Source organism: Anomaloglossus baeobatrachus, chromosome 5, assembly GCF_048569485.1.
Source record: "Anomaloglossus baeobatrachus isolate aAnoBae1 chromosome 5, aAnoBae1.hap1, whole genome shotgun sequence".
NCBI classification, from domain to species: domain Eukaryota; kingdom Metazoa; phylum Chordata; class Amphibia; order Anura; family Aromobatidae; genus Anomaloglossus; species Anomaloglossus baeobatrachus.
The window spans coordinates 42139952-42152637 of NC_134357.1; the positions used below are offsets into that span (position 1 = coordinate 42139952).

At 46.5% G+C, this 12686-nt stretch overlaps 1 protein-coding gene across 2 annotated transcripts in view; it reads right to left on the minus strand.

Annotated features, from left to right (window-relative positions):
• The window catches only part of C5H10orf90 (chromosome 5 C10orf90 homolog), a 282565-nt gene that overhangs the window by 95528 nt on the left and 174351 nt on the right, over window positions 1-12686 (minus strand). For both annotated transcript variants that reach the window (XM_075352249.1, XM_075352250.1), the window contains exon 6: window positions 7538-7662. In XM_075352249.1, coding sequence (XP_075208364.1) covers window positions 7538-7662 — 125 coding nt within the window. The remainder of the gene's footprint in view (window positions 1-7537; window positions 7663-12686) is intronic.

Sequence of the window (12686 nt, forward strand, 5' to 3'; positions counted from 1 at the left end):
ATAGCATGGACGTAGTAGGCGAAGAAGATTCAGAATTGACTTTTTAATGGTCAAAAATTGGACTATAAGGAAAGTAAGAATATGTTGTAATGTAACAGAAATATTTCTAATACATAATAAAGTTTCATGCATTTCTTTAAAAATAATTGAGCAATGTTTTAAACAATGTCCATGGATTAAAAGGTGACTAGTTCAGTTGCGGAGGTTTCGGTCCTACAGATGTGCGCTCTGCTATTACTGTACCACTGCTCACTATGTAATTACAGGGAACATGACCTATGTTTAAATAAAGTTTTTATGTTAAATGTATTTTATTTGATTTGAGATTTTTTTTTACATATCACTATATTAAAAATTAAAAAGGAAATCTTGCAGTTGTGTAATATTAGACCCCTTTCTTGATGATCATTACATGGATATTAGCAGCTGTAGACAGACTCCAACTCTATTTGCTTGTATAGAAGCGTATTGTGATAGGGGATCCTGTGTTATCTACTGTACATAGAGGTGTTATCAGTGATTGTACAGGAGGGGGAGGAGGTGAACTGTGACACCACTTACTGTGATGGTGGATTCTGTGTTATCTGCTCTATATAGAGGAGTTATTCATTATATGGGAGGAGGAGATGGGGGTGAGCTGTGACAGCACCTATTGTGATTGTGGATCCTGTGTTTTCTGCTATATATAGATATATCAGTCATTGTACAGGAGGAGGAGGAGGTGAGCTGTGACATCACCTATTGTGATGGTGGATCCTGTGTTATCTGCTGTATATAGAAGTATTATCAGTCATTGTACAGGAGGAGGAGGAGGTGATCTGTGACATCATCTATTGTGAATGATGGATCCTGTATTTCTACTGTAAATAGAGGTGTTATCAGTCATTGTACAGGAGGAAGAGGTAAGCTGTGACTTCACCTATTGTGAATGGTGGATCCTGTGAATCTACTGTAAATAGAGGTGTTATCAGTAATTGTACAGGAGGTGGAGGTGAGCTGTGACATTACCTATTGTGATTGTGGATCTTGTGTTTTCTGCTGTATATAGAGGTATTGTCAGTCAGGGCCAGGTAGTCACAAATAGGGCCCCGCATTACACCTTTCCCTCACAGGTAACACACAGCCAACCTCAAAACCCTAGTCACCCCCCTAAGGGCTTGATATACACACCAGGGGGCGAAACCAGGTGGTTGGAAGACGCCCATCTAGGAGTTTTAGACAGGGTGGGGAAAACGACAGTTGAGTTCCAACAGATCAGTTTCAGAGTTCAAGGAGAGTGGAGGTCAGGCCTATGTCTGGACCTGAGGAAAACTGACAGGTACCAGGGTAGGAGCCCTGGTGCCTTTGGCTAGGAGACAGACGGCGGTCTCCGTCTGCAGGAGTCAGGAAGACGGCTCGGTGGAACCGAGGTGGTCCGGGACAGGGTAGTGGCTCGCCGGTACCGACCCGGGGAACCGACTCGGAAACCTGAGCACACAGGAGGGTACTCAGACCCTGAAGCTAGGTCAAGATGCTACTGGAACTAGTTAATTAACTGATTGCGGCCAGGACTAGAGGTCCTGTCCCACCCAAAGTCCCTAATAGAAGGCAACAGCCCACCGAGGGGAAAACAGGCCACCGCCAAGGCTCAGAAATCCCACGGGCCAGCGTCTGCGGGCAAGGGCTCCTTAGGCCACAACCAGCCGGGATCGGACTCCTGAAGTTGCAAGCACAGGCAGTCCACCTTTCTAAAACAGGTGCAGGAGAAAGGCAGAGACCACCAGCCGGGTGGGGGAACCCGAACACAGCCGGCTGCGGGCACCAACCACCATCACCATGGTTTACCAGAGACTCGTGTGCTTTCTAATAGTGAGTAGATCCGCACCCTGCGGTCGCCCATCTCCCTGCACCGCCAAACCCCAACGGGTCCCGGGGCCACCACCCCTGCCCACGGAGGGATTAACAACTTGCTGCACAACATCTCCCCCGGGTGCCCCTTAACTGCAGCGGTGGTGTCCAAAATCACCACATCCCGTGGGTGCCGTCACGAACTCCGTACGGCTCAGCCCGTACATATACGTTCTACATCCACCATCCCATCATCCCCCTTTTCACTTGACGTGACCGCGAGACCCCTGGGTCCAGAGACCCTCGAGCCACCCACAGAAGGACCGGATCTGAGTAGCTCGGCTGCCGAGAGCGGGGCGGTACATATGTAAAATTGAAAAACAAAACAACATTTTTTTAAAGAATTTAAAATTATAATCTGATTTAAATGTTGTCATTTTCCGATGACACATTCTCTTTAACATACATTAGTGGTTTGGTTTCTAACAGAGTATAAGACTAGCCGGGTATGAAAATAGTTTATACGATGCTGCACTGAATATTTATATCATGCCACGCTGTATGTTTATACCGTGCCACGCTGAATGTTTATATGATACCACGCTGTATGTTTATACCGTGCCACGCTGAATGTTTATATGATACCACGCTGTATGTTTATAGCATGCAACGCTGTATGTTTATAGCATGCAACGCTGTATGTTTATAGCATGCCACGCTGTATATTTATATCATGCCACGCTGTATATTTATATCATGCCACGCTCTATGTTTATATCGTGCCACGCTGTATGTTTGTATCATGCCACGCTGGCCGGAAGGTCCATAGGGATGAATTCTATTATACAACAAATACATGTTAATTTATCATCATCACTATGAATCCAGCAAAAATGGGATCCATGATACCAGCCATGATTCTTCTATCAGGTTTAAGATATTTCTGACAGACAGAATGCGTCTCTACTCTACCTAGTAAGATAAATAAGATGAATCATAGATCTATAAGAATCCAGAATCGATGAGAAATTGAAGTGATGACTGTGACGGCTCAGCGTCAATAATGAATATTTGGCCATTTGTGTGTGCATGAACTAGTCTTAATAATGCCAGATATATTGTTTTTTTGTTTGTAACTTAAGGGACATGTGTGGCGCCCCTGCAGCTTCAGGCGCCACAGGGTACTGCCCCTCACTTAAGGTGCAGTATTCATCTTGGATGCGGAGGAGGTCGTCCCCGGTACAAATCACAACCACAACCAACACATAATACGGGAGTTCTGTCACTGGGACCGAGCTATGGTAGGAGATGGGGCAGCCATCACAAGGTATGGGACCTCATACCCACTAGTCAGGAACCTGGGAGGCGGGGCACCCACAGGGGGAAGTGAGGAGCCGTCCGACACACAATGAGCAGTATGCACCGGACAGTGTCCGTGTGAGGTCGCACTTTGGAGGAGGAGCAGCAGACAACGAAGAGCTCGGGGCCCGTGGTCTGGAGCTGGAGGCTCGACCCGGGTTCTTAGGAAAAGAAGGGGAATCCCAGGGTTTGCGGGGAGTGCAGGCACCCGTGGCCTATTCCATGGCCCAGGAACTGGGGTAGAGGGAGACCATTGAAAGGAGACTAACAGAAGGGACCGCCGGTCATGACCTCTGAAGTATCCGGGATCGGCTGTAGGCTATCACGGTGGGGAATGGCACTTTCAAACGGCTGAATGTGTGAGCAGTGAGTAAAGAGATCTTGAACTGCACCACTAGTGTTGTCCCGTTACTGCCAGCGCCCACACCATCGCGCCCCTGCGCCATAAGGCGACGACTACCACCACCATCCTCCCTGGGACACAGCTCTGCCTGTGGAGAGCTGAACCATCCGAGATACATTGTCATCCGCCCCAGCAGAGAAGTCCGGCAGTGGCGGCTGATATTGGCCGCACACGACAGATGGTGTCCTGAATAACTAACCCCATCGTCCTCAGCCATTTTATTAACACCCGGGGTCACGGAAACGGGCAAGGCTACAGCGGCGTCCCAGGAGAAGCACCACAGCATAGTGACGAGTAACCCCTGACCCTGTGGGCGCGTCATATTTGGCGTCACAAACACGATATCATGCCCGCAACCACGGGTACTGTGTGCCTATAGACTGTGAACTGAGAGACTGTGCACTGGCGGCCATTGCAAACAACAGGCATCATGTGTAATCACCTTGTTTGGGTGTGTCGTGGCTCAGTACAGAATGGCGCGAAGTGCTGTGCCCGCCCACCATGACCAAAAGGGAGAAACGAAACTTAGCCCAGAGAATTGACCTACCCCCTTGGAAAGGGCATAAAGATGAGCTGACTGCGCAGTCTGGGACGGATGCAAGAAGACGGAGCGCACCTGGAGCACCCAGGAGCGCGGGGTGAAAGCAGCCAGCTCCCCCGGTCAACCCGAGGAAGCGCCGGTGACACGACCCGTAAATCACCCCTGAGTTGTTGGAGGAAGAAGTGAGGCGGTTGCAGGCTCAGTTGCTGGAGCTGCAGGAGAAAACAATCCGGAGATGGCAGGAGACCCTGATGGGAGCGACGGCGACGCCGACCCTGGAGGGGAAGGAACCTGGCACCGAGGAGGTGCATGGAGCGGCAGCATGGAGGCATGGAACCTAGCCGCCAAGCAGCGGTGCCGTAGAGAGCGACCCTCATCCCGGGGGCCACTGAGGCATGACGTGTTTGTCTGTCCTGGAGCTGGCGTGGTGGTTCATTGGTGAATCCGGGATGACCAAAGACATTTTTGTTTCCCGGAGGGACGTAGAATCCCACCTCAGTCGAGGACATCCGGACCACAACCTTTACCCGGGCGATCACGTCACCTATACCCGCCAAAGAGGTGAAAGGAGATGGTACGCCCTGGACGTACAGGTTGACCAGTTGTGTGAAAACAAGGACTGCGTGGAGGAAATGGACATGGATTATGGTACCGGAGGACCTTGTGACCAGGAGACTGTGAGCCATATCAGTTTGGCTTTGGGAAAAGCACCCAAGGAGTGGATATACAGCTGCAACAGGAAATGGCAAATACAGGAGAAGTGCCAGCTTTGACAGATTCAATACTGGGCAACCAACACCCATTCGGATTTGATGCAAGAATTGGTCTGTTGGAATGCCCAGAACGTTATGCATGATGACAAGAACCCCACAGTGGTTGAGACGAATTAAACTGCTTGCCAGATCATGGATCCAGTGGTAGTCTTGAATCAACAACTCACTCCCAAGCAGCCCAAATCCAGGAGTTCTTTGTTGCATTGGGGCCTATAGTCTCAAGCAGGGAGAGGGCTTGTGATATGGGATCAGTTTTGGGAGTTCCTCTTCCCCTACCACCAGAGCTGCCCTATACATCCATGGTGGTCCTTCAGCAAGGAAATCATCTTAGCTACAGGGATGTGTCAGTATTTAATGAGTCCAGCACCGAGGTTGATGAACATCTGCAAAGTTTTGAGTTCCTCATGCTGATGCACCAGGGGCTTATAGCTGATTGGCCCAAATACCTGTTGAATAGTTTGACTGGCTGTCCCCAAGATGCTGTTTGGTCGCTTAGGCCTTGGGACTGCCTAGACTTTGGGACCATTAAGGACACCCTTTTGGCCCTTTTTACCATCACCCATGTGATATATTGCACCAAGGTGTGGACTGTGTCCCGACAGGGGGCCTCCTATGTAGAACTTGTAAGTTAATTGCAATGGCACTGCAACCACACGCTCGATGATCGGGCTGCCCACTCTGCTGCTGCCCTCTGGGACGTGATTGTGCTCGAACAACTTATGGAGAAGATGGCCCCAGAATTACGAGAGTGGGTAGGCAACCAGAAGCCCGCCACCACGGAACAAGCAGTCCGATTGGCTGATGAGTTTAAAGCCAACTGACCTCACTGGAGACCCGATATGCCCATCAATCAACGAAGGCCCCCTAACCAGGGATTGGAGCCGCCATTGCCACTTGAACATGACCCACTACCCAGCAGAAGCTCCACTAGTACAAAGGTTTACAAAAAGGGCATGGGATTTGCCCAAGCCATAGCGCAGTTAAGTATGTGGACATCTTGGACACATAGCAAAGGATTGTCTCCAGGGTTGGAGCCACAATGCCTGGATCCTATCTGCCAGCCCAGACGATTAACACCTACCGAGACGAGCCATCGGGGTCTGAAGGATGCTACCTCCAGGATACACCATCAGTGAAGAAAATTATATAACCCTGTCCACACCCTATGGCAATTTGGTCAACCTACATCAGCCAACCTCCAGCGTCACATCCAGGCGGTCAAGGTCGGTGACATCCAGGCCCAGGGACTCCGGGACACTGGGTCTTCAATCACCCTAGAAAGCCCAGATATTGTCCCCCCAGAACACCATTTACCAGACAGACAATTGACCATCTAGCTGTTGTCAGCGCTTGGAAACCCATCTAGCACATGTGAAGCTGGACTTGGTGACCAACCAGGGACAGGTCGAAGTGGAACTTATGGATGGACTCCTGACACCTGTTATTTTGGAAAGGACCTAGGACAAGGACTATCCAGCTAGTTTGTCGCCGTCACCGATTGCAACTAAGCTAAGCAGCACCCTGATGTGGATCTTTATACCAGCCCTCCAGAGGATGCCAGCATTCCAAGCCTTCATCATCCTCTTCTGATCATTAACCATGAGTACACTTGACAAGACTGTGGCCATTGACTGGGGGGAGAAGTGTTTAAGGAAGCCTAACTTGTGGACCCCACCCTAGAGCTTGTTCACAGTATGCCTGGGGAAAGACTTGAAGGGATGGTGTATAATGGTAGAAGGGGAATATTAGATAGAGATGAGCCCGCATCCTGCCCAGAGCATCCCTGGACCTGTGTCCACCATCTTGTGGTGCGCTGACAGCACTGACCAAGTCCTGCACTTGGCCAATGACGTCCCTACAGCTGGATACACGCGAGTCAAAAAGATCCAGGCCTGCCTGATGGGTAGTTTTTTTTGGCCGAGGCACACTCAAGAGGTACAGGAATAATGAGCCTCTTGTCCAGTGTGTCAACGGTTGGTGGAAGCCACCTGTCGTGTAATGCCCTAATGCACTTGATAGGTGAACCGTTCCAGAGGATTGCAATGAATTTAGTAGACCCCTTAGCCATACCCAGCCTCAGTGGAAAAAGGTTTAGCCTCACCCCTGTTGACTTTGCCACCCACCACTCGCAGGCTCTGTGCAGAGCACATGGCTCAAGCTCTATTGGACACCTTTAGTCAAGTAGGGTTTCCGCAAGATGTATTGACCAACCAGGAGGCCCAGCTCCAAAGTAAACTGATTCAGACCCTCTGGGAGAAATATGGAGTCTGCTCCATGTGCCGTAACGCCTACCACCCTGAAACTTATGGGTTGTGTGAGAACTTCAACGGATCAATCAAACAGCTCTTTAGCTGGTATGGGGATTCCAAGGGGGGAAATTGGGAGAAAAACTTGCAGCAGCTACCAGGAACCCCATAAAGTGTTACAGGAGTCTGGAACTCTCACCCGATGTTGTCTTGAGTAGTGTTCTGCCCAAAGGGAAGGAGTACGGGCTTTCAGTAGGATAAGGTCCGGTCTGTGTGGTCTTTCTAACTGCAGCCAGGCAAACAGATGAGAGCACCCCTAACCCTCATGTGTCCACAATGACGTAGTTCTGAAGAAAGTTAAAAATGATGTATGCTTTATCCACTGTACCTGTAAGCTCATGTTTTTTTTGTGAAGCGGTTTGCCGCCTGGCTTGTTTTCCGTTAGTTCTGGCACCGGCACGTTCTCTTTATCACTCCTTCCAATATTTCCACACGACTTCCTCCACTTGTAACCTGCAAATGGAAAATGTAACTATTTAAATACAAAAGGTATTATTTTATCCCTATGGATCGTGACTACAGGGTACTAATTAGTATAAAATTATGGCTAAAGAGTACAGCGTGTTCTTTTCTCGCAGCTGCTTGTGTGGACAATGATAGATGAATAAGTCATAAAAATCTCCTTCACTTCTCGTCCTAGCCATAAATAATGACACGACTACAGTATATAGAGGTATATTAAAGGGGTTGTCTCATAAAGACAGTCTCTGTCACTATACTCTATTAAGCGCATATCAAGACTTGTTTGGTTCCCACTCTATGAACAAGAGCCAAGAGTTATAAGTAAAAAAAAACCATAAAACAAAACCGAACTTGTCTATTTTTTTCATGGTCAAACAATGACAATCTTATACAACCCAATGTGGATAATACGACCCATCATCCTCAATCTCCAAAATCCAGCATTATGTTGGATAGAGATTCATACAAATTTGTCTTATGGCAGCAGATCATTGATGGTTCCAATGGTGATTCTCTAAAGAATTGGTTAAAATGGAGGTAATCCCTTTAATTGCACCTCCCAATCTAAATAATATGACTCTTTGTGGTCATTGCTCTGTTAAACTGGACATGCATATAAGAGAAAAGTAGGAACAACTCACCATTTTTCTATGTATCTTATATGTATGGAGTAGAGAAGACTAACAGATCAAATTCATCATAAATGCTCTGAAAAAATTAGATTCCACAGAATAAATTTTTTTTCCAAGGTTTGATTTGTGTAATTTCCATAATTTTGGTGGCCAGCTTGCTATTAAAAATCTTGAAGGCTGAGAGGTTAAAAAAATAAATTCTAACCTCTCCTTCCTGTAGCACCCGGTCCTGGTCCCGGCGAGGCATACCCACACGCCACCGCTCCCAGGCTCCGGCGGGGGAGTTCTTCCTCTCACCTGCTCGGTCCCAACGCGGTATTCCCACACGCTCCCACTCCCAGGCTCCAGCAGCGGCATCCTCCCTCTCACTTGCCCGGTCCCAGAGTAGTATGCTTGTATGCTACCGCTCCCAGGCTCCGGAGGCAGCGGCCTCCCTCTCACTTGCCCAGCAGCTCCATTCGATCCTCTCCTGCCCCGGGATCTGCCACAGCCTCCTACTGCTTCCAGGCCACATGCAGCCCTTCTGTGCATGACCGTAGAGTGCGTGCACGGCCACGCCCCCTTTCTTATAGGGCTGGCATCTCATTACTTGGAAGCAATCCCTGAGGTCACCTGTTTCCTTAAAAAGGTATTTAAGACTGCCTCCCCGTACATGAAGTGCCTGAGCAAGGTTGCCTATTAGTTAGTATGTTACTAGTTCTCAGTTCCCTGTGCGCTACTGTGTCTAATTCTGCTATTATGTCCTAGTACCAGTTTCGTGTTCCTAATCTGTGTCTCGTCCTAGACCCTGCTCTCTACCACCACCTCCGTGCTGCCATGTCTGAGACACCATCTCCGTGCTCCCATGTCTAAGCCACTGCCTCCATGCTGCCACATCTGAGCCTCTACCTCTGTGCTGCCACGTCTGAGCCATCACCTCTGTGCTGCCAAGTCCGAGTTAACATCTCCATGCTGCAGCATCTGAGCATACCAGCACTGGACATTAAGAGATGTTATCAGTCTGTAAGAGCCAATCACCACTGGTTCCTGACAGTCGTGAATTTAGGCCCCCTGTTGCTGTGTCAGACAGTCCCTATGTAGGGGTCACTACTGGTGCTCCTTCAGGGGAATCCAATGTACAGCTCAGTGGCTCACTCGCTGCTCCTTGGCGACCATAACACTTTCCATATTTCGCCTGCTACAGCCAGTCCTCTGATTAGCTCTTCTTTCTACTCTCTTTCACCTTCCATGTTCTATTGCTTTTCTTCTTCTGTTTCTGGGCCTCTGTTCTTCACTTGGCCATCAGGTTGGGTTTGACACACATCATAGATGTTTATTCATTCGTAACATGCCACATGGACATGTTTTTCTTGATGCAAGTCATCAATGACTTGAGTTGAACCCAACCTAATGGGGTGGGGTCTAGTGAAGAACAACACCACCAAAGGCTTGGGAATAGAAGAAGATAGAAGACAGTGGAACTGGTCAAAGAAATGGTGGCATCGGTAGAGGTATTGTACGGCGAGGGCAATGAGAAGTTAGGGGGTTTTTTTTAAACCCTTCAGGGTAGAATTAATTTGTATTGAATTTATTTGATGCCAGTCCAATCTTCCAGTTGATTTTGGGCAAATCTGCTGAATTTGAATTTCGTCAGATTAAATCATATCTAGTATGGAGGTTTCCCAATTATTCCCCAATGGTAGATGTGGGGGGGAAAGAATGTATCTAAAGTTATGTGAAATTCCACTATTACATTTGAACTAACAATACCCCTTCACCTCCAAGCCTGTTTTCATCTTCTTGACCAAGCCAAATTTTACAATTCTAACCAGTGTCATTTTATAAGGTAATAACTCTGGAACGCTTCAACATTTCCCAGTGGTTGGAATAGATAGCGGATGCCTTGTCACCTTTACAAAACCCCTGATGTGCATAATATTGGAAACCCCCACAAGTCACCCCATTTTGAAAACGACATCCTTCAAGAAATTTAATTAGAGGTGTGTTGAGCTCCTTGAACCCATAGGTGTTTCACAGAATTTTAAAATTTTATAACATTGAGCTGTGAAAATGAAACAAAAATACATTTTTCTCCCCCAATAATGTTGCTTTGACCTCAATTTTTTTTATTTTCACAAGGATAACAGGAGAAAATGCACCATACAAGATATATGGTTTCTCCTGAGTAATGTGATACCCCATATGTGGTGGAAAACTACTGTTTGGGTGCATGGCAGGACTCACAAGAGAAGGAGCGTTATGTGACTTTTGGAGCACCATTATGGCTGGAATAGATTGCAGTTGCCATGTTGCATATAAACATCTCCTGACATGCCAAAACAGCAGAAATCCTCCCATACGTGAACCACACCCCTCAAAGAATTCAACTAGGGGTGTAGCGAGCAATTTTAACCCTCAGGTGATACATGGAATTGTATAACATTGGCTGTAAAAATAAAAAAAATACAATTTTTTTCACTAAAATGTTGCTTTGTCCCCAAAGTTTTAATTTTCAAAAAGGGTAATGAAAGAAAATAGGTTGTACCATTTGATTCACAATTTCACCAATAGCCCATATGTGGTGGTAAACTACAACTAAGGTACAATGCAAAGCTAACAAAGGATTTCAGATTTAGTCGAAATGGTTTGGGGGGTGCCATTTCACATTGTTAGAGTTTATGACGTGCAAGAGAAGCAGACCCCGTCTAAGTGAAATTTTACAAAGTACGTCCCTCAATGAATTCAACTAGGGGTGCAGTGAGCATATTGACTGAAAGCTGAAAGGGAAAGAGCATATTGACAGAAAGCTAAATGGGAAGGAGCGCCATATTGGACTTCAGAATGGTTTGCGGGTGCTATGTCACCATGTGGTAAAGATGATTAGACCACTTTATTTTTCAGGTCAGTAAAAATACAGTGATACCATATTTATGTAGTTTTTGTCATGACTGTAGCAGGACTCCGATGGGGTTAAGACTTGTGGGAGGCACTTTCTTGGTGTTGCGTCGTTCTGGGGCTCACACCGCTTTATTATGGTGTGGACTCCACCAGAACACCAACAGTATTATTTCCAGGTCTGCTGCATGCAACTGTTCCTGTGAGAGTTCTCTGTTCTAGTCCGGCTACCCAGTACCATTCCTCCAGCCCGATCTGACCTCCTTCTCTTATACCTGACCTGACTTCCATTCCCTCGGCCCGACCTGACCTCCATCCCTCCTGTCTAACCTGACCTCCTTCCCTCCTGCCTGACCTGACCTCCTTCCCTCCTGCCTTACCTGCCCTCCTTCCCTCCTGCCTGACCTGACCTCCTTCCCCCCTGCCTGACCTGACCTCCGTCCCTCCTGCACGACCTGACCTCCTTCCCTCCTGCCCGACCTGCCCTCCATTCCTCCTGCCCGACCTGACCTTGTACCTCCCTGCCCTCCTATTTTTTTTAAGGCTTTGCCTCTCTTACACAATAAGGTCAATTTAATTTTCTATATATATATATATATATATATATATATATATATATATATAAACAAAAGTGTTTTTACATTGCTGTATTCTTAAAGCTATAACTTTTTTTTTTCTGATGGATCTGAATAGGGGCCTGTATTTTGCAGAACAAGGTGACGTTTTCAGCAGTACCACTTTTATTTACATACGATATTTATACATTGATAGCATTTTATTCCACTTTTTTGTTGGTTGTATGATGAAAAACCAAGTTTTTGTGACATCTTTTTTTATTATTTTTTACTGTGCTCATTGACATTAATGTGAAAGTTTTATAAATTGTTTTTTTTCCAGATGGGATGATGTTCTAAATATGTGGACTTGTTTTTATTTTTGCTTTTATGTAAATTTATGTATTTTTACTTTTTGTTTTCCTTAGTTTCTTGGATTTTTTTTTTTAATATGCTTACAATTTTTTTTTTCAGTTTTTTATCTAAGACTGTTATTACTCTGACTACTTGTATTGCAGTGTATTGCAGTGCGTATGGCTTATGCTACATTTTACATTATACCTGTCAGTGTGACACTGACAGAATGCCTAATAGACCATACTACTGACCGTGACAGCTGGACATGGGCTATCACTTATGCCTAGTTCTTGGTGAGATTGTGCTGGCACAGATCCTAGAAAATAAGGTGAATTGGACAAAATTACACACAAAACCCCAAAAATGGGCCAGACAAAATTGTTGACACCTTTTCAAAATTGTGGGTAAACAGCTTTGTTTCAAGCATGTGATACTCTTTCAAATTCACCTACAGCAAGTAACAGGAGTGGGCAATATGAAAATCACACCTGAGACCAGATAAAAAGGGGAGAAGTTGACTCAATCTTTGAATTGTGGCTCTGTGTGTGCCACACTAAGCATAAATAACAAAAAGAGAAGAAGAGAACTATCTGAGAAC